Source organism: Talpa occidentalis, unplaced genomic scaffold, assembly GCF_014898055.3.
Source record: "Talpa occidentalis isolate TD23 unplaced genomic scaffold, MPIMG_talOcc4v2.1 talOcc4.12, whole genome shotgun sequence".
Classification (NCBI taxonomy): domain Eukaryota; kingdom Metazoa; phylum Chordata; class Mammalia; order Eulipotyphla; family Talpidae; genus Talpa; species Talpa occidentalis.
The window spans coordinates 35,316,727-35,339,135 of NW_023601212.1; the positions used below are offsets into that span (position 1 = coordinate 35,316,727).

General features: G+C 38.4%; 2 protein-coding genes across 2 annotated transcripts in view; one reads left to right on the forward strand and one right to left on the reverse strand.

Annotated features, from left to right (window-relative positions):
- The window catches only part of LOC119242137 (caspase-13-like), a 32,275-nt gene extending 19,875 nt beyond the window's left edge, over positions 1 to 12,400 (forward strand). Inside the window, exons 6-9 of the mRNA XM_037507910.1 lie at positions 5,459 to 5,693; positions 6,743 to 6,886; positions 7,551 to 7,657; positions 12,302 to 12,400. Of these exons, the coding sequence (XP_037363807.1) occupies positions 5,459 to 5,693; positions 6,743 to 6,886; positions 7,551 to 7,657; positions 12,302 to 12,400 (585 nt within the window). The remainder of the gene's footprint in view (positions 1 to 5,458; positions 5,694 to 6,742; positions 6,887 to 7,550; positions 7,658 to 12,301) is intronic.
- LOC119240257 (protein DEK-like) lies at positions 9,045 to 10,350 on the reverse strand. The gene is given in 2 exon segments (XM_037504626.2): positions 9,045 to 9,472; positions 9,475 to 10,350. Coding segments are annotated over 2 exon segments (1,047 nt in total). The 5' UTR covers positions 10,334 to 10,350; the 3' UTR covers positions 9,045 to 9,284.
- Positions 12,401 to 22,409: the final 10,009 nt, after the last annotated feature.

Below are 22,409 nucleotides of genomic sequence, written 5' to 3' on the forward strand. Positions count from 1 at the left end.
GTTCTTTAAGATGGAGATTAATTTGTTCTTTTGATGTGAACCTGTATTGCTATATATTTTTCTCTTATAAATGTTTTTGCTGTGTCCCATATGTTCTGGAGAATTGTGTCCTCATTATCATTCATCTCAAGGCATTTTTTTTTTTAATTTCTTCTTTGATTTGCTCATTGATCCAATGGTCTTCCAGTAGTGTGAGTTTCAATCTCCATGAGGTTGGGGGTTTTGTTGCCTTCTTTTCATGGTTTATTTCTAGTCTGATCCTTCATGGTCAGAGAAGATAGTTGGTATGATTCTGATCTTAGTGTGCCTGTTGATGTTTGTCTTCTGGCCCAGTATATGGTCAATCCTGGAGAATATCCATGTGCAATTGAGAAAAATGTGTATTCAGATTTTTTTAGGTGCAGTGTTCTATAGATGTCTGTTAATCCCATGAGGTCTAGGTCCTTGTTAAGAGCTTTAGTGCCCTTGCTTATTTTTTGTCTCGTTGATCTATCTATTGTTGAGAGTGATGTATTGAAGTCTCCTATTACATACATATTTTCTCTAATGTCTATTTTCAGAGATAATAATAATTGTCTGATATATTTTGGTGTTCCTTCATTTGATGAGTATATGTTGATGAATGTTATATCTTCTTGGTGTATTGTCTCCTTAATCATAATGTAGTGACCATCTGTGTCTCTTTTTACCTTTTTTAGTTTGTAGTCTATTTTATCTGATATAAGTACAGCTGTTCCTGCCATCTTTTTTGGTCCATTTGCTTTAAGATTGTTTTCCATCCTTTTACTTTTAGTCTAATTTTATCTTTTGTAGTTAAATATGTTTCATGAAGACAGCAAAAGGTTGGGTTCTCTTTTTTAATCTAGCCTGCGATTCTGTCTTATTGATGAGTTTAGTCCATTTGCATTCAGAGTTACTATTGACACATTGGCATCTGTATTTGCCATTTTGTTTGTCTTTTTGTGATTTTATTCCTTGTTTTGTTCTTATTATTCATTCCTCTGTTGGTTTTGGTTTAGGATTTCTTATAATTTTTTTGGAGTAGGGGTTTAGTTGTAATGAAATTCTGGAGTTTCTGTTTGTCTGAGAAGGTCCTTGTTCTTTCTTCATAGAGGAAGGAAAGCTTTGCAGGATAAAGGATTCTTGGTTGGCATTTATTATATTGGAGTTTGTTGACTATGTCCCTCCACTCTCTCCTTGCCCGTAGTGTTTCTTGGGGGAAGTCTGATGTCAGCCTGATTGGTTTTCCTTTGTATGTTATCTGTTTCTTCTCTCTTGTCAGCTTCACTATTTTTTCCTTGTCTTGGATCCTTGGGAGCTTTACTGTTATGTGTCTTGCTGTATTTTCCCTTTCATCATGGAAGTTTGATGTTCTCGCTTCTTGTATGTCTGTTTTCATCTCCTTGTAAGTTCTCTTTGATTATCTCCTTGAATATTTTCTCTGTTCCTATGTCTTTCTCCTCTCCTTCTGGGATTCCTATAACTCTTATTTCCTTTCCTCATGGAGTCAGATAGTTCCTGAAGTCTTTCTTCATTCTTTTTTCTTTGTACTTCTCTTTCCTTTTCTGTTTTGGTTATTTTTACTACTGTGTCTTCGAGAATACAGATTTGTTCTTCCATTTCAACTATTCTGTTTTCATTATTTTTCCCAGACTTCTTTAGCTCCTCCATTAATCTTTGATTCTTTTGTGTTTCTTTTACTTCCCTCTTTAGGGACTCAATTACATTCATCTGATGATTAATTATTTTTCTCTTATCATTCTTTTCCTTTTCATCTTCTTTTAGTTTTTTAATCATGCAATTTTAAATTCTCTGAGAAGTCAGCTGAGAAGTTCTTCTGGATCATTGTTTTTGTGTTCTGGTGGTTGGTTTTCTTTTTGTTGTGTGTCCGTCCCCTAAGGGCTTGCTTGTTTGTTTATATTTTTTCTTCTCCATGTTGTCTTTTTTCTAATGTGTTCTAAGCATTGGAACACTGTGCCACTGGTACTGGTGGGCATCTATTCAGGGTGATCCTTATGGGATGTCAATAATTGGTAGTCAGACCGTATCCAGCACTATTGCACCAAAACTCCACAAGGGTAGTGGTATTGTAGATATGTTGATGGGTGCTGTCTCATGGTCTCCTCGCTCTGTATTTACTCCATTTTGGGGGGGTTGGTAGGAGCCCTAGCTTCCCACAGTGATGTAGGGGCTGCATTCTCGGAGTGCAGGTGCAATCCGCCCCAGCTTGGCTGGGTGTTTGGGGGCTCAATTCAGCTCCAAATCACTGGCTTGGGACCCACCAGAGCCCCACTGCCCTCTGCTTGCATGGTCCTGCCAGACTTCTTTGTTCATGGGGCACACCCTCTCTCCATTTCAGAGGGGAGTGGTGGAGTCCCTAGCTTTCCTTTGGAGTTGCACACTCTCAGTACCTGCAGTTCCCATCTCAGCCCTGCCAGGTGGGGCTCAGTTCAGTTCTAAATCACAGGCTTGGGACTAGTGGTAGCCCCATTCCCCTCCACATGTGCTCCTACTGACTTTTGTTTGTTTCACCTTCTGAGATTCTTAGATAGCTCAGTGTTTTTGCTTTGCTGCCAAACTTTATCTCCTTTTCTTTTCCTGGACAAAGTGTTTGGGTTTGTGAATGGGGGAGGGGAGAAAATGTCCTGATTGATATCTCCTTTTCCTCCCTTACCCCGTGGCTCTTGCCCTCTCCCTGCTTCTTCTGGGTCACCAACTTTGTCTAAAACATCTGGGTCCTGCCAAGATCTTATTGCAATTTCTCCCTTATTGTTTTTTTTTTTTTTTTCCTGGAGAACTGACTGTTAGCTTTAGCATCCCTTCACTGGTATGTTGGTGACATCACCCCCTCAAATTGATTTTCACCATACCATTGACCCCTTTTTCTTGATACCCATCCCCTTCCCACTTTTATTCTGATAATCACTAGTAGGTCTTATAATCCAAAAGTTGAATTTTGTTTTTATAGTTCATTTATATATTTTCTTTTTTAAAGAAGATTTATTTATGCATACAAGAACTGGGGTGCAGGCCAGATGTGTGGGGGGTGAGGGGATTCACCAGAGACAGAGTGGGGAACAGAACTGGCAGACTGACTAAATACACTGTTGAGGGGAGCAGTGGGCCAGACGGGAGAGGTCTTCTGAGCCATGTGGGTTTCTCCCAGGCTGGCCAGGATCGAACCCACACTGCAGAGGTTGTGGACAGCTTCACAGTGTGGCTCTCAATCACCTGCATCACCAGGGAGGCCCAATATATTTATTTTCTCTATAAACCACTATGCCATCATAGTGTTTATTTTTTGTTTTCAAGTAATAACTTACTTTTCTCTGACATTTCACAGTTTCTACAAAACTTCATATTTCTTCAAAGTAATGGACATTTGATAAATCTTTGCACTAAAGAATGTGTAGCTAGAAAAACACTTCAATATAAATACAAGAGTTACTTTTCTCCTGAAAGAATCATAGTAAAGTCCAACCACACTTTTAATTAATAAAAAGCAATGAGGGCCTCCCTGGTGGCATAAGGGGTTAAGCACAGCACTGCGAAGCTATCTGCAGCCTCTGCAGCATGAGTTCGATACAAGCTGGCCAGGGAGCTACCCACATGGCACAGCAGACCTCTCCTGTCCTGCCAACTGCTCCCCTCAGCAGTATATTTCCTCAGGCTGCCTGTTCTGTTCACCACTCTGTCTCTGGTAAATCCTCTCACCCCCTGCACCTCTGGCCTGTACCCCAATTCTTGTATGCATAAGGAAATAATTCTTTTAAAAATAATAATAAAAATAAAAATAAAAAGTAATGAGAGGGTAAAAAGTTACAAATATATTTAAACTTCATTCCCATAAGTACCTCAATCAACAGCTTTTTTTTAGATGTGTGTCTATAATGCCAACAAAATCTGCCTGCCATAAGTTCTTTTGAATGTTGGTTTGAGTTAAGAATGGCTTCTCACTGTCAGAAAACAATAGCTTTGGCACACTACTTCCTACCCAATCAAATCAAGCACCGCTAAGACCGTTACTACTTACAGCCTTGGGCAGCCAATGTAGAGATTCCTGGCCAAATCTGAGGTTTTCCCATTTGCTTATCTGGCACCTGCTAGCCTCACTGGGTCTCTCCAAGATCTGTTTTCACAATTTGGCTTCATCTGCTTACAGATGGGGAAAGAACAATCATGGTAACAACCTAGGGAGACTTGCAGCACCAAGTTACAAGATCAGGGAAGAGCTAGGGGTGGTGCCACTTTTCCCTGACACTCAGCAGTGGGGATCAGTGATTGCTTGCATTATTTTTTTCTGTAACAAGACGGTGAATGCAAATCTTTATCTAGGAAGAGACCAATAACTCCACAGAGGGTTTTTTGGATGGGAAATATTTGGTTTCATCAAGTATATTCAGATTCTGACACTTTGTGAGACCCCCGACTGGTACCCAGACTTTTCTGAACACACCTCTCTCTACAGCTTTGCTGCAAAACATTCTACCAAATTTAGAATATGAAAAACATATTCTACCCAAAAGGAAGTATTCCAGGATAGTGCACAGAGTAGAACTGTGGTAATCCCTCATAGATTGGGGACCAGGGCGCAGAAGATAGTGGGCCAAGAAAAAAATACTAATAGGAACTGGATCTGTTTAAAGAGTACTTTTGTTCTTTCTTTCAGAAAACAAATAGCAGGTAATAATTTTGCACTAATTAGGAGAATCTAGAGATTTTACCAAGTTGTTTATTTCTAAATTGGTCATATATAAATCAGAAAATATTTGAGAACAATATAGGTAACCAAATGCCTTGTAATATTACAGCTATATTAGAGTTACAAATTCCTAGTAAATATGAGAAATTATACAACACTGAGAATACATTTAATGCCACTGAATTATACATTTACAAGTGGTTAAAAAGATATTGTTATGTATGAGATATTTTCACATTATCAGACAACAACAAAGTAACAAAATTTCAATTCCAAGTATCTTTATATACCACATGCTGTAAAGTGCCATGCACATTACATTTATTATTTCTTATTTTCAAAGCATGACTGCAGAAATGGTAGGAGTTATGGTCTGATGCTAAAAGGTTTACTCTCTTTTATTTATTTTTTTTTTATAGACTTTTTTTTTTTTTTTTAATAGAGGCATGCTTTATTTATTTGTTTGCTGGTTTGTTTGTTTGTTTTGTTTATACATGCACTGGGTACAGTCAGAAGCACGGGAGGGTGAGAGAATTCACCAGAGCCAGAGCGGGGAGCAGAGCAGGCAGAAGGACGGAAGTACACTGCTGAGGGGAGCAGCGGGCGGCAGGAGAGGTCTGCGCGCCATGTGGGACCCTCCTCTGGTGGCCGGGGAGCAGCCGGGGATCGAACCGGCACCGCAGAGGCCGCGGGCAGCTTCGCAACCCAGCGCTCAACCGCTGCGCCACCGGGGAGGCCCGGTTTACTCTCTTTTAGGGCATGGCCTTAGTGCTAAGAAGATTTGCGGCCTGCCGCGAGCACATAACTTCAGATAGCACATTCTTGGTGTTTATGTCTCATGGAATCCTGGATAAAATTTGTGGAACTATGCACAGTGATGAAAAGCCAGATGTCTTACCTTATGACACCATCTTCCAGATTTTCAATACCCACAACTGCCTCTATCTAAAGGATAAACCCAAGGTCATCATCATCCAGGCCTGCAGAGGCGGTGAGTTCTAAGGGAGTCCAGAGGTCAGGGAGGTGTGTTGTGCAGGCTGAGGGGTGTACTGTGTATATGTGAAATACACAGTATTTATAGTGAAAAAGACCATGTGCATCACCTCAGTTCAATTATACCCAATAGATTTCTTTGGAAAGAATCTTTAAAGGGAGACAATAAATAAAATGGGATAGCTTAAATATAAATTTCAGATCCTCTCAGTATAGGATAACATGATGATGTTCATGTTAGTTCTAAATTATATTTTCATAGAATAATTAAAATTATGGCATTAAATAGCTTTAATGTCAATATTTGCTAATAACAATTTTATAGCTGACATGAGAAGTATTTCACATGATTGTGAGGGATCAAACTTTAATGCATAACTAAGTGAAAGAAGCCAAACCCCAAAGTCTCCATTTATGTGGATTTAGATAAAAAGAAAATGGATAGGGCAAAAGTAGGCTAATGACTGCTAGAAGTGGTGGATGGGAGAGTTTTTCTATATTTGGAGGTTTATCAAATTTAGTTAACTGTACAACTAAAAAGGGTGAATATTATTGTATGTAAAGACTACCTCGGCAAACCAAATCATTATGGCATTGCTTTCTACTATAAATATTGCACTTCAAATATCAATATAATTGTATCAGCTGGAAAATGGCTTAGAAGGAAACAGCAGCAATGGAAAAAGAAAGGGAATGCAGAGATTGTTTTTAGCTGTGGCAGACTAGAGCAACAAACTTTGGCTTCTCTTGTACTGTGGTTATTTTACTGTCATTAAACCCAAGCTGCTTACGTAGCAACATTCAATAGTAGACTTTAACATCCTTACTGGCCCTGATCAGGAGGTACCTTCCAGGCCCAAGTGGTAGTTGTTGTTCATTGTTCATAACCATTTAGATGTGAGAAGAAATAAATTGCTATTGGGCCAATTTTGTTTGTATTATGTGTGGACCTCCATTAAAGAGTCAGATTTATTTAGTTATCAAATGATTGCTAAAAGGGGATGAGTGGTGAAAAGATAACAGTATTGTTATATTGTGTCCCCTCAGGGAACAGTGGGATGCTGTATGTCCATGACCTTCCAGCCATGTCAGAAGATGGCTCTATTTGGTCTCTAGAAGGCCTAACAGATGATGGCGTCCACAAGACCCACGTGGAAAAGGATTTTGTGGCTTTCTGGTCCTCAACCCCACGTATATGTCTTTCATTTGTAGGCAAAAATGGGTGGGAATGAGGCCTGCTCACTGTCCTAGGAAAGAACACAAGCTAAAAGTCTTTGCAAGGCATTTTTGAGGGAATGGGGAGAAGTTTTCTTTTGTAGTTTCTGTATGGTTACCCAGTTTTGTTCTGGAAGGCAAAACTCAAGATATTGGTCTTCCATATCCTCTGCACAGGTAGTGCAGTCAGTAAGCCTGCATCTGAATTGGGTAGTGACCTCCTTTTGAGAATGTGTATCTTTAAAACTTGGTAACTAAGGAATGTAGATATAAAATATTGCCAAAAGATCATCAAATAAATAGCAGCAACTGGTAATGTGAGATTATAATCTAGGGAGTAGTAAAGAGCTTTACAGGATCAATTTCAAAACCCATCATATTTAAAGTGAGACAATTTAAAAAATAAGACAGATTGGTACAGAGAAGAGAATTCCCAGGCTTGCACAAAGACAGGCAGACTTTCTAAAGTACTCAAGCAAAAGTTATAAGTTAGTTATATATTCTTTTATATATTCTTTATACACATGTATACATTTACATATATAGCTGAGTATTTACTTTCTTACTTATTTACAATCTATGGCTTTTTTTTTAAACATGAAAGCTGTAACTCAAGATGTATCATTTCCTTTATGAACAGATAATGTTTCTTGGAGAAGTGCAAGTGGTTCTCTCTTCATCAATCAACTCATAAATTATGTTCAAAACTATTCTTGGTGTTGTCATCTAATAGAAATATTTTTGAAGGTAAGTACCAAATTATTGGCTTCATTTCATTCATATAAGCCAAACCAAATGTATACAATTACTCACCTGCATATATTACACAAATGATAAGATATTATTGACATGGTGACATACTTTGCTTTTTTTTTGATTTATTACTTTTATTAACAAGGTTTATAGGAACAAATTATGTATTTAAAATCATAGGCCAATTCCTAGTTCTTTCTTAGTTGCTTAGTCTGTAATATAACTCTAAGGTCTTAACCTGAAATCAAGAAACAAGTCAAACCTGTGAAAATTTCTAACAGTCAACATTTATCTCATTTTTGTATTTCTGTTCTATGATGCAAAGATATTTTAAGCACCCAACTGGTTTATCAAAAGCCTAATATTCTCATAAGCTGCATGTTTTATTTTAAAATTCAGATTATTTAATGAACTGATTAAGACAATGTAAAAGACAGAATTATGCTCAGGAAGGAGTGGTCCGTCCGTATGCTGATCACCTAGAGTCCTGATTGGCCGTAATTTAAACCCCAACAGCCCCAATTCCAGAAACACATTAAATTTCTTCAATGTTACAAGTATATTATCATTTTTAAGAAATATTTTGTCAGAGATACCCATTATTGCCCACATATCTTCTGCAATTACACTGGCTACTATTATCATTACAAAGGTGGCCAAGTTTTCTATAAACATCAGCATTTTACATGGGCAAAAGCAGTTAATAAAAATCAATTCACTTCTCATAAGCCAAATGTGCTTATATTTAATCCCACTCCAAAAACATGTACTTTTTGATGTGTTGATTTTGGTCTACCTTAAATACAAAATGTTATCTACAGACACTGTTGCAGAGTTAATCACTAAAACTATAGATTGACACTTTCAAAGCAAAGCAGAGAACTGTTCTGTCAGTGTTTCCTTCACTGAATCCTGACTTTCGCTGCTCTGTCTGTCACACCTTCTGGCTGAACACTGATATGTCATGGTTTATAACTGTAAATGTATCCTAGCTGTGAGTTTAAAAATTGATCTGCACAAAAGAAATTAAAAAACTTTATATACAACAAATTTTTTTTTAAAAATACAAAAATAACATCTGTCACTTTTGACATGCTGACAATTTGACATATATACACATGCAGGAGAAAAGTTCCAGTTTAGTCATCTGGGCAGCTGAAGCCTGGCTATTTTAAACATGATGAACACACCGCCATTGTGTATTCAAAATATTTCATATACTAAATACTGCGATAATCTCTGCATGTATAAATGCCAAGTTACAATAGTTTGTGTACTACTTGATTAAAAGTATGTCTTTAGCTAATATTAAGTGCACTAAAAACTACAAGAGTTCAATAATCAATGACCTTATATAAAGAAATCTGAAATGTACAAAATATGACTATAAAAGCAAGGAACAATTACTGCCATGCAAAATTTTAAGCTAAAAACTGCATAGATATGCAATTTTAAAAGGCAAACTCAAATTTACATAACACTCAAGATAAAAAAAGTCCGCAGTAAGCTGGACCAACACAATGCTTGCAAAGATTTAAAAAAAGGAAATACATTCTCTCTGCTGGTATAATGGTATAAATCAGATCCTTAAATCCATGGAACAAGTTATCTATCCTCTCTCTCAATAAATTAGCTCTTTAACAGTTGTTTTTATGAAATCTTTTCTTTCAGTTAAATCATAGGCAGGATAATTTTCATAAACCTCTTTGCAAATCTGCTTCATTGTGACTTCCTCCAAGTTAGCATTGGCCAGTAATTTCTTTACTGTTTCTTTCAACTCTTCATCTGTAGGAGGTTTCTTCAATTTTTAATTAAAAGCTCATCATCTGAACTACCCTCAGATTCACTTTCTTTTTTGGAACTGTTTTGATTCTTCTTGGTGGTGCTGCTATCCGCCTTCTTTACATTAGCACCTTTTACAGATTTTTTACTTTTCGGAGTGGCTTTCTGTTTAGGTGTCTCCATTTTAGATGTCTTTTTTGGTGGCTCCTCTTCACTTTCTTTATCTTCATCATCTGAAGACTCTTCCTTGGTTTTCTCTTCATCTTCATCACTGCTAGATTCATCTGACAAAATTTCAGGACATTTGGTTCGTTTAGTTTTCCTTGCCATTCCAGAACTGTTCCGTTCCTTTTTGTTGCTTTTGCTAGAAGTTTTTTTAGATTTTGGTTATGGTTTGCCAGAAGGCTTTGGATGCATTAAGAAATTCAAGATCCTCTTCACCAATTCACTATTTACACCTGATCGCTCCAAATCAAGAACTTCGCAGATGCTCTTTAACATGGCATTTCTAAATTTTTTCAACATTTCTTCCTTCTTTTTATACTGGATACTTCCTTTTTCAAATGGAAAGCCACTGAACTGACCCACATTCTTCTTTAATGAGGACACTGTGCCCGATCTATTGTAAAGCAGTTTATGCAGATTTCTAAGTTCATCTGTTTTCTTTTTACTGAGAAAGAAATGTATCCTTTCAATTTCACAAAGTTTTTGCCCCTTTCCTTGTGCTATTGTAAATGGCTCTCTCTGTAAAGAAGAGACTTGCATTGTCAACCTTTCTACTTTCTTCTTTTCCCTCTTGCCTTCCACAATGAGACTCTTTTCTTTTTCTTCCTCCTCATCGTCCTCCTCCTTGTCGTCGTCCTCACTTTCCTCTTTGGGGTCCGGCATTTCGGGCTCCTTCTCGGCCTCGGCCGCGGGGCCAGCGGCGGACATGCTGGGGCCCGAGGAAGCTCCGCGAGAAGAAGCCCGCGGGCAGCTCTCCGTGACGCGCGCCGCGCCCGCCGCCGGAGTCAACAAGATTTTAAAATCTACTTTGCTTTTTAATTATTTCCAAAGTATTAACCTCTGGTAGTCAAAGAAAATTAATGCACACTGAAATTCTGTATTCAAGATATATGAGATGAGGAAGCAAAAGAAATGGAGAATACAGATGTTATATAGAAAATTATCTGTAAAAGCTTGTTGGAATAGGGTACTTTGTGTGTGTTTTTGACTAGTCTACATTGTCCTTATTGATCTGTGAGACATGGGAGGGAGAAGGCCATGAGGGTATGCTAAGGAACGAGAGGATCATGCCCTGATACGGATTAAAGGAGTGAATGCCAAGTTTAAGAACTCTAGTGCATCATAAACCCTGAGGGCAACTTTCTAGTTACTATGTAGGATCACAGACTCATGCTTCCAACAAAGACAGCCTAACAAAGACGACATTTACTCACCAGTCTAAACAAACTGAAGGACAAGAACAGACCAGGAGGTACATTAAGCAACAGTTTTCTTGTATGCATGGATAAATAAATCTTTAAAAAAAAAAAAGTAAAACATATAACTAAAATAGCCCTATATAAATTATGCCAAACAAATTTGCACTTAAAAACATTCCCACAAAAAAATTCTAGGTCCAGATGAACTGAGTTGTGAAACTGAATAAACATTTAAGAAAGAAGTGATATCAGCTCTGTATATACTCATCCAAATAATTAAAAATTAGGAAATATCTCATAACTCATTTTTGGGGGTCAGTCTTTTGCTGCTAATGATATCTAATAAAAACATTAAAAGGGTGGCAAAATACAAAATATTCCTCATGAACACAGATGCAAAATTCCTGACAAAAATTTATCAAACAAATTCAACAATATAAATCAAAATGCCTCATGACTTAGTTTATCCCAGCAATACTTATTTGCTTAACATTTCAAAAAATCAGTCCCTGTAATTCCTCATAATCACAAATGAGAGGGGGAGATGAGGTGAGGGAGGGAAATTCATATGACCATTTTATGGCCGCATAACAAGCATTTACCAAAACCTAAAATTCCTTCCTTATAAACGACTCTCAGCAATCTACAAGAACAACTTTTTTTGATAAAAATGTCTAAAAAAGCATGATAATAAACAAGTTTAATAGCAAAAGACTGAATGTTTATCATTTGATATCAGGAATGAGACATCACTACACTTAAGTATCTTCTTAAAAAATGGAAATATAGACTTGAGATTCGGGTTTAATGAGATGTTCCATAGTTATCCCCTAGCACAGATTCTGGCACATGGCAAGATTAAAGCTGGTGGCAGTCCACACAATGACAAGGAGAGTGGCTACACAGGAAAAACAGGAACAAGATGTAGGGATAAAGCAAACCCAAGAAAATGTTAGCAACTTGAGGGCTACATACTGTTCACTTACTAGTTATTCACGTTTTCTGTGTGGTTGAAAAATATACTTAGGCACAAGCCACATAATGACATTTCAGTCAGCATCAATCTTGACAATATAATTTTTCATTGTACTTGACTTAGTCTCTTACTTTGTTAATCACGGCCCCAAACTTATAAAATCCAACACTAAGGGTGCTTCTGCCCAATAACAAAATTGCTTAATGATACATTTCTCAGAATATATCCCATTTGTTAAGTGACACATGGCTGGGAAGTCCAGAAATAGATTCAAACATGTAGAGACAACTAATTTGAGTGTAACATTTATGCATTCAATTCAGTGGAGAAAAGAATGTTTTCAACAAGGGGTTCAAGGACATTGCATAAACACATGTAAAAATAAACTATTTGTTAAAGCAGTGGACTCTGTTTATGTACAAGGAATTGAACCCAAAACTGTCTTTTTATTTTCAGGTTCAAAAATCATTTGAGGAACCAGAGTTTAAAGTCCAAATGCCCACAATTGAAAGATCAACTATGACCAGACATTTTTACCTCTTCCCAGGCAACTAAAATTATTAACTACCTACAGATGTTAACAAATCAGGGAAAGGACTAGTGTTTAAGAGAGAGTAGCATAGGCTGTGCCCTCAGTGGGCAACATTCTATTTCCTATTTGTTGTTTTGTTTCTCTCTCCTTCTAATATCTATCAAAAAATGTGTTTTAGTCATAGATGGAAACTGGTATTAGTATTGCCTTATGCCATAAATTATTCAAAAATGAGATAAATTGTACAATTATGCCTACACCATACACAGTTTTATAACAGAACAAACCTGCTGGTATTTAGTCCAGAAGGCATAACAAGCAAAATATAATGGTCTCACTCAGCTGAGGAGAGACAGATCAGAATTTAGGAATATTGAGTTAATTTACTAAAAACAGAGCTAAAAGTATATAATAGAGAAAGGAGAGTTGATGTAACAATTGATGTTGAGAAAATTGGACAGCCATGTGCAAAATAATGAAACTAGACAATTGTCTTATATGATAGAGAAAAATGATTTCAAAATAGATGGAAGACTTGAAGGTAAGACTGGCAACCATGAAAGACACAGAAGAAACAGTGAAACACACTAACTTTGGTCTCAGTGATATCTTTTGGCATTTAACTCCAACAACGAGGGAAACAAAAGCAAAAGTAAACAAATGGGACTACATGAAATTAAAAAGTTTCTGCACAGCCAAGGAAACTATTTTTAAAACAGAAAGATAAATAATGATGATGTCACTAATATATGGGTATATAAAGTAACTAAATTAATAGTCAGATAAAGACAAGCTTAAAAACTAACCCTTGATAGCTGACCACTGAAGTGAGACATCGGGAGGAAGGGGTGGGGGAGGGAAAGAACAAAGAGGGAAGGAAGGACAATGGTCTGTGGTGGTAGAATATGATGAGTTGTGGTGTGTGCACTATGGTGATAAAACTGATGGTGGTGCCCCAAGATTACCTCATTAAAAATATTTTTTAAAAAAAAGACATCCTAGCAAATGGGAGAAAATATTTGTACATCATACTTCCGACAAGGGGCTAAGATAATATCCAAGATCAAAAAAAAAAAAAATAAATCTCATACAACTCAACAATATAACAAATTAACACACACCCAATATGTGCACTTCTCTAGAGAAAACATACAGATGGCACACAGGCACATGAAAATGCTCATCACTTATCAGGGAATTGTAAATAAAAACCTCAATGAGATTCCACCTCATACCAGAGAGAATAGCCCATTTCAAAAAGGTAGACCTAGTGTTGGTGAGGGTGAAGAGAGAAACTAACCCTCTTACATAACTCTTGGTGGGGATGTAGACTGATCCAGCTCCTATGGAAAGCAGTATGAAGATTTCTCAAAATATTAAAAATAGATCTACATTATGATCCAGCAAATTCACTCCTTGGTATCTGTCTGAAGAATACAAAAACACTAATTCAAAGGGAGACATGCACTCCTGTGTTCATTGCAGCACTACTTATAATAGCCAAGCTATGGAAACAATCTAAGTGCCTAAGGACAAGTGGATTAGGAAGATGTGGTGTATTTACATAATGGAATATCACAAAGCTATAATAAAAGATGAAATCTTATCATTTGTGAAAATGGGATTATGCTAAATGAAATATGAAAGAAGGAGAAAGATAAATACACAAATTCTGGATAATTTCACTGATATGGGTAGAAAAGGACAGACAAAATCCAACCCAAATAAATCCTTGAAATCTATTATCCATTTTGAGTTCATTTTGGTGTATGGTGTGAGGTAGTAGTCATTTTCATTCTTTTGCATGTGGCTGTCCAGTCTTCCCAACACCACTTATTGAAGGGGCTTTGCATATATATATATATATTTATATTCTTTGTAGTGTATATTCTTTGTCATAGATTAGTTGATCATATATGTGTGGCTTGACATAAGCCTCAGAAACATCTTTGAGACTCATCTCCTTTGATTAAGAGGATTAAGAGGATTTAGAAGATTAAGATAGTCAAAATATAGAAGCAACCTGAATGCCCCAAAATAGACAAATGGGTCAAAAAGTTGTGGTATATTTATATAATGGAATACTACTTGGCCATCAAAAAAGATAAATTCATGCACTTGTGGCAGCATAAGCAAAGGAGAAGATTAAGAGCTGGGACTACAACCACCTATAAAAGCTTCTGTACAGACAAAAAGACAGTAACCGAAACAAAAAGAAATCCTACAGAATAGGAGAAAATATCTGCACAGCATACAATGGATAAAGGACTGAGATCAAAGTTCTACAGAGAGCTTACACAACTCAACAAAAACAAAGCAAACAACCCAGTCAAAAGTTGGGCAAAAGAAAAAGATGCTTTTCAAAGAGGAAATGCAAATGGCTAACAGGTATATTAAAAAAAAAAAAAGTTCAACTTCATTTATTATAAAATAAAAGCAAATCAAAAACCACAATAAGATACTACCTCACACCAGTGAGACTGGCCCATATTAAAAACAAAAAAAACAAAACAAACAAACAAAAAAACTGGAAACAACAAATGCTGGCCAGGATGTGGAGAAAATGGAATTTTCTTATACTGCTGGTGGAATGTAAACTGGTCCAACCATTATGGAAATCTGTGTGAAGTTTCCTGAGAACACTTAAAGTGGTTCTACTATATGATCCAGCGATTTCACTCCTAGGAATTTACCCAAAGAAAATCAAAAGTAAACTTTTATCCTTAAGTTTATTGCAGCACTATTTACAATAGCCAAAATATGGTAACAAACTAAATGCCCCAAAACAGACAAATGGGTCAAAAAGTTGTGGTATATTTATACAATGGAATACCACTTGGCCATCAAAAAGATAAATCTATGCAATTGTGGCAACATAGATGGAGATGGAAGGGATTATATTAAGTGAAATAAATCAGAAGGAAAAAGGTAAATATCAGATGGTTTCAGTTATATGTGGAATGTAAAGAAACCGAACAAAAGGTCAAGAAAAGGACAAAATTTGCATGCTGACCATAGATCTGAGGGCATATGGCCCAGGAGCAAGCGAGAGGTTTATAACATGGAGGGTTAGTGATGGTTCATGGGTGATGTGGTGGTGTGAAAACTACAAAGACTACATCTGAAGGGAGAAATTAATTAGTGTATAAAAATGAAGAACAATGTAAGAAAATAAATCTAGGAAATTTTTCTTTTTAAAATTGAGAGATGTTGAGGCAGCTGAAATATAAAGGCCTAATCTATAGAAGTGAGGTAACTATAGAAAGAACTCCAGATAGCCACACAGGTATAGGAATGTATGTCTCTTTAAGCTCTTGGCAGATACCAATCTCTAGTTTCATAGGATGACCAGGAATCCAGGAAAAGGATTAGGCATTTCAAAAGGACATGTCACTGTAATAGTAAAAGTCTGTATCTGTCAAAACTGACTCATGCTTCAGTGGTCATCAATGTGAAATAAAATCCTCACTGCACTACCGCTTTTGTTTCTCATTTTCCTGCACCCATCCCAACCATCAGAAACTATGAAGTTGGCCATCTGTGACTGCAATCTGATTGCAAAATCCCTCCCCTTTCTCTTTGCTTTTCATTCAATTCCCTTGTAGTCCTGTGGTCACACCTATAACCCATTTTGAGGTGTTTAGCACCTGGGTTCTGCTGTGATAGGAAACATGGGTCAGTTCCACTTGTCGACTTGCTGGTCTTTTTCAGAGCCAGGTTGGTGACAACTGTTCAATGTCATATACAAACTGTCTTTACTAGGAGAGCACAAGAGAAGACCCATGGACAGATACTCCATTGCCAGAAATCAAATTTCCTCAAAAAAAAAAAAATGTTCATAAAAGTACTGATAGCGAAGGCAGCATTTCCAGTCCAAATGGGTAGGAAGAAACTCACTGCCTGAGAAGTGGACGTGTGAGGTCAGCACAGCACAGTGATACACCACACAGTGATACACCACAGCTCCACACCACTCAGAGCTGGGAAATAGACATTAGTTTTGCTGACGCTGTGTTTTCCTCATGATTACAGTCATAAACAATGAAGTATTATCTTCCAGAAAACCTGGGAGGGTTCCAAACTGGTTATCTTGTGTCAAATTCCTAAAATTGCTAGCACAGGTTATGTGGGTGCCAGGAACTAAAGCCAAAACACTTACTGGATTTTTCAGTTTGTTTTGATTTGGTAAGCATTTTATTAAGTAAAAATAAAACTTTATGAGTAAGTTTTTTGTTTTGTTTTTTTTCCATCTTTTAACTTGTTGGTCCTTGAGGGGAAAAAAAGAAAAAAAAAAAAAAAACAACACTGTGGGTTGATGCCAGGAACAGTAGATGAAGGTTATCAATGGCTTTCTTTATAAAGAAGGTGTATCATGTTGACAGGAAGTTTATATCTGTCTGCAAGATAGCAGAGGTTGGGTCAGGACTCCATTTTCATATGTGATCAGATAGTTTCTTTGAACTGCACTTTGATGATGGAATAACACTCTCAGGATGGTCTGGCAGTGTGCCCAGTGACCACGAGCACTGGGCTGAGGGGAAGACACATCTGTCATAGCGGGTGATCACTTTTAAAGTTGGTGAACATTTCTGAGGCCTACTTTCCTCATTCCTAGTATGGAATGAACAATACCATCCCATAAAGTCCATTAAAGAACTAAATAAGCTTGAAAGGGCTAAGCCCACTGAGTGTACAGGTGGTAAACATTGCATGTAAGTATAGTCACCATACTCATTATTTTTGTTCACAGAGACACAGAATCACCATAAGGTAAATATGAAATATGTGAGATATGAGATAGAAAGTACATAAATAAGAATTATAAAATGGGTCTCCCTGGTGGCGCAGGTGGTTGAGCGCAGTGCTATGTGGCTGTCCACAGCCTCTGCTCCCCGGCCAGGGAGCTACCCATGTGGCACAGCAGACCTCTCCTGTCTCTCCCGCTGTTCCCCTCAGCAGTGTATTTTCCATCAATCTGCCTGTTCTGTTCCCCACTCTGTCTCTTCCTGTTCTGCTCCCCACCCTGTCTTTAGTGAATCCTCTCACCCCCGGCATGTTTGGCTGGCACCCAGGCTCTTGTACGCATAAATAAATCAATCTTAAAAAAAAAATTATGAGGGCCTCCCCAGTGGCACAGTGGGTTGAGCAAAGGGCTGTGGAGCTGTCCGCAGCCTCTGCAGTGCAATTTGATTCCCAGCCCACCAGGGAGATTCCCACATGGCTCTGCAGACTTCTCCTGTCTTGCCTGCTGCTCCCCTCAGAAGTGTATTTCAGTGAGTGTACCTGTTCTACTCCCCACTCTGTCTCTGGTGAATCCTCTCACCCTCCCATGCCTCTGGCCTGTACCCCAGCTATTGCATAAATAGAGAAAAATAAAATTTTTCTTTTTTTTTAAAGATTCATTTATTTTTATGCAAGAGCTGGGATACAGGCCAGAGGTGCAAGAGGGTAAGAGGATTCACCAGAGACAGAGCAAGGAGCAGAATAGGCAGACTGATGAAATACACTGCTGAGGGGAGCAGCGGGCAAGATAGGAGAAGTCTGCTGTGCCATGTGGGATTCTCGCTAGCTGGCCGGAATCGAACCTGCACTTCAGAGGCTGCGGACAGCTTCACAGTGCTGCGCTCAACCTGCTGCGCTACCAGGGAGGCCCCCCTAAAATAAAATCTTTAAAAAATATATTATGAAATGCATGTAGATACCACAAATAGTTTTTCTTAAACCCATGTAAATTGCAAAACTGATAGCGCTATCGCCAGACACTGCAGCACGAGTTCAATCCCAGGCCATCCAGGGAGCAACCCACATGGCACAGCAGACCTCTCCTGACTTGTCTGCTGCTCCCCTCAGCAGTGTATTTCAGTAGATCTGCCTGTTCTGCTCCCCACTCTCTCTGGTGAATCCTCTCACCCACCCCCACTTCCTGCATCTCTGGCTTACACCCCAGTTCTTGTATGCATAAATAAATAAATCTTTTTAAAAAAGACAGTAAACCCGTAAACTATAGTGACTCAAGAGCATCCCATCAAGAGCATGCCAACTTCAGAGAAACCTGTAGAGCTAATCAGGGCCTCTAGGCCTTGGCATTCATGTGAGGCTACAGGAGCCAACCAGCAGTGCTGTTTATAATAGTCCCCAAAAGGGAGGATTTATAGGTGCTGTCCCTAGCTTTCCCTTCACTGCCCAGCGTGACATAAGCACTGAAGTCCAGAAGTAGCTCAACAAAATTTACTCTCAGTAAACCTCAAGTTAACATATATGTAAATCAAACAGTAGAATCTAAGAAAACACACTTCAGAACAAGTCCTTTAGCTTTTCTGACCCCCCTTTCTTCAACCAGATGACCATCTATAAACTCATCCTTCATAAGTGTTTTAGAGCCCCACTGTAGCAGTCAGAACATTCTTTTTTTTTTTTTTTTTTGAAAGAAGAACTGGAGTGTAGGCCAGAGGTGTGGGGAGGTGAGAGGAATCACCAGAGATAGAGTGGGCATGCTGCAGAGGCTGCAGATAGCTTCACAGTGCTGTGCTTAACCCCCTGCACCAACAGGGAAGCCCGAAGTCAGAACATTCTTTGGGAAATATGCCAGCTACCCTACTTAAAACACACCAGCACACTAAAGCTTGGCCTCTAACACAACCCACAAGAGTTCCTCTCTCCCTGGCCCCATTACCCACCCAGACTAGTCATGAAACACATTAGCCTTTGTGCTAAGTCCTCTAGCCACAATTTTCCCTCAGTTCAGCTGTGCTTCCTGGACACACACCCTCTCCTCTCACCAGAATGTGATCCCTCTGTCCTATCCCTTTGTCTACCTTTTACATGTAAGTAAGTGATCACTTCTCCATGAAATCATTCAATGGCCCTGACTGATAGATCCCTTCTCTCTGCTGTTCTTTCAAGAATAACTGGCATTTTCAGGGTCTTTATTTTTTGCCATTTAGTGTCCTCTCATTTATTTGTCTCACAAAGCTTACAAACTTACAACAATTATTATCTCATATTTGAGAGGTAATTTGGTCAATCCTACAAGCTTAATAAATGAAAAGGCCGAGAGTCTCAAGATTGTTCTCTCAAACTCAGCAATATACAGCCCAAATGGTGCATGACCATAGCATATGTTCAGGTTGGTGGTGTTCATTTTTTTAATAAAAGTTTATAAGGGGCCTCCTTCATGGTGCAGCGGGTTGATTGCGGCACTGTGAAGCTGTCTGCGGCCTCAGCAGCTCCGGTTCAATTCCTGCCCGGCCAGGGAGAAACGCACATGGAGAAACAGACCTCTCCTGTCTCGCCCGCTGTTCTCCTCAGCAGTGTTTTCCTTAGTCTGCCTGTTCTGCTCCCCGCTCTGTCTCTGGTACATTCTCTCACCCTCCTTCGCCTCTGGCCTGTACCCCAGTTCTTGTATAAATAAATAAATCTTTTAAAAAAGTTTATAAGAATATTTTTAAAAGGTTTTTTTTTTTTATTTTAATGTGATTAATATATTTCTCTCTTAACTATATCCATCTCCATACCCATAAGTTTATTGGCTGCCTTGTCAGTTTGTTTCACCAATTTAGCCTCACTGATAAAATAGTACCTGGTATATCAAAGACACTTTACTAAGTCTTGAAAAAAATTTTTTTGAGTATGTTTTAGGTATTTGTAATTTTATTTATCTGCAAAAATATTTATTACTCTGGGATGAAGGAGACGTTTCTCTTAGCCATCTCTTCCCAAAACAGAGTAAATGGCTTTTTGGCTTTTAGCACTTCTGTGATCTCTGATCCACCTGATTTCTAAATAGATTCCTCTGAGTAACTTCACCCATTTAGATCAGACTTAATGCAGAGGCTTTACACCCTATAATTGGTAAAGTAAGGGTAAAGTAAAGAAAGGTAAGTAAGAGGAACACTTAACTTCTTGCTCTGAAGTAAGTCTTTCTAAGACTTGCATCCCAGTGGGTGACTTATTCATACTTGATTCCCCCACTGCTATGTCAGCTCTGAGCTGGTAGATTTATGCTGGAGACAGTTGTCACCTACTGAAGTCATTTTTGGAGCCACCGGAACAGCCATTTCAAGAGTTTCATTTTAAGACATCAGCACATCCCATTATTTCTAGATTGTCATACCTTCAAGTGAGTTACCAGCCTATGAAGGGAATTGTCAGTGAGGAATACCCAGAGTGTTTGGAAAAAATAATTAGAATTGGTGACAGTCTCAATAGCTTCATCTTTCCTTCCTGAGGACCTCCTTAGACACACAAGACTCAGCAGCAGCAGCTCCTCTGTGCTCCCTGGTGTTCCCAAAGGAAATACAACCTTTGGGATCCATCTCCCTTGGTAGTAACTACTGATTCATAATGTTAATCCATAGCGCACTAACTTACTGCTCAAACACTTCAATTTTTCGTGTTAATAGTGCACTAATTTACTGCTCAAATACTTCCTCAATTTCTCATGATAATAGCCAAAACTCTCTGCTGTCAAATCTTTTCGAATAGGTACTTTCATTTCAGAAAAAAATGTCATGAATGGATATCAGTAGCAATCATTATATCTAAGAAACTTTCATTATATCTGAGAAACTTGCATACATTTTAGTAGAATTTTAATTACCAGTAGGCTTAAAATTATGTTTTGAAATGAACTCACAATTACTAAGTCACCCAATTTTTGCAGTGGCTCCAGAATCTTTTCAAGATATGACTTCAGTGTTAAAAGTTTTTGCTGCCTAACCAGACTCTTATGTTAGGGTTGGTATTTTTTCTTATGTTTATTTGATCTTAGGTTATTTATCTTGTGGTATCTCAGAGGTTGTTAGAGGGAAGAAACATTTAGGGCAGTGTTTGTTACAGGGCAACCCCACAGTCAGGCGACCCATTTTATATCGGGGTTGACCTGTAACATGTTCTCAAACTGAAATGTACAAATCAACCACCTACCTTGATCTAATTGGGGCCTGAGATTCTGCATTTCTCATGAGTTTTAGGTAATTCCAGTACTCCTGGAGTAAGGGTGAACTTTGAGTAAAGGCGTCCAGTGGCTGCTCAATGTGATTGCAACACCATCTTCCAAATAAGAGACATCTTCAAATAATGAACTATGTCCAATTTTAAGGACAAACAGAAGGTCACCATCTCAGTTTACTGTTGCATGAGTGTTGTATTGCTTTTGTTCAGAAAAAGCAGAACCGCCTAATTTCTCATTGTCATCAGTGGTTTTTCAATGCATTCAAGGATACTTTGCAGCCTATGAAAGACAAAAAATGTGGCTAGTGCCTTGTGGTGTTTTGAGAACTTCTTGCTGTATTTACCTTTCTATCAAGTGAGTAACTTTGATACCATAATTTCAGGTGCCCGGGTCTAGTCTCCCAGCCAGGAACAGATCCCAGGCTGTAGGGGCAGTGCTGAGTCCTAGCCACCAGACCACCACAGGTTGATGTCTCATGAAGCTGCAGCAGGAATTTGGCTGACATTCAGGCAAACAAGGAGAAAGGGCAAATTTGTTTATATAAAGAAAAAGTTTATTAAGGAGAAAAGGAACAGAAATAAAATGGAACTCCCAGGCTGGGGGAACCAGGCCAGGGAGGGGCAAGGAAGCTGAAGTGGAGTCGTGCCTCAGGGAATATACACCTTCTTTCCTGATTATTCTAAAGTCCCACCAGTCTCTCTATGATTGGTTAGTTCTCAGTTGTCTCACTCACTGCCTAAATGTCTCTGTGCCCAGAACTAAGTCTCTGTGTCCCAGCCCTTATCTTAGAGTCCTTTTTCTTTATCGTCCTTGTCCAGAATTGTCCTGTTGCTCCTAGTACCGGGGGTGTTTGATTAGTTCCCTTTGGAATTTGTTGCCCTTATCTCTGGAGCCCTCCTTAACTCTCCAGAAGTCCCTGCCTACACTGTCCCTGAAGCTGCCTAATTATCCCTAACTTGCCCTAAGACAAAACTTGACAATGACATTTTTGTGCAATGACATTTTGTCCAAGTTTCACTGCTGGACAATGCTTTATCTTTTTTCAAACCCTTTTTAAAGGAAAAGTATGATATAAGCTT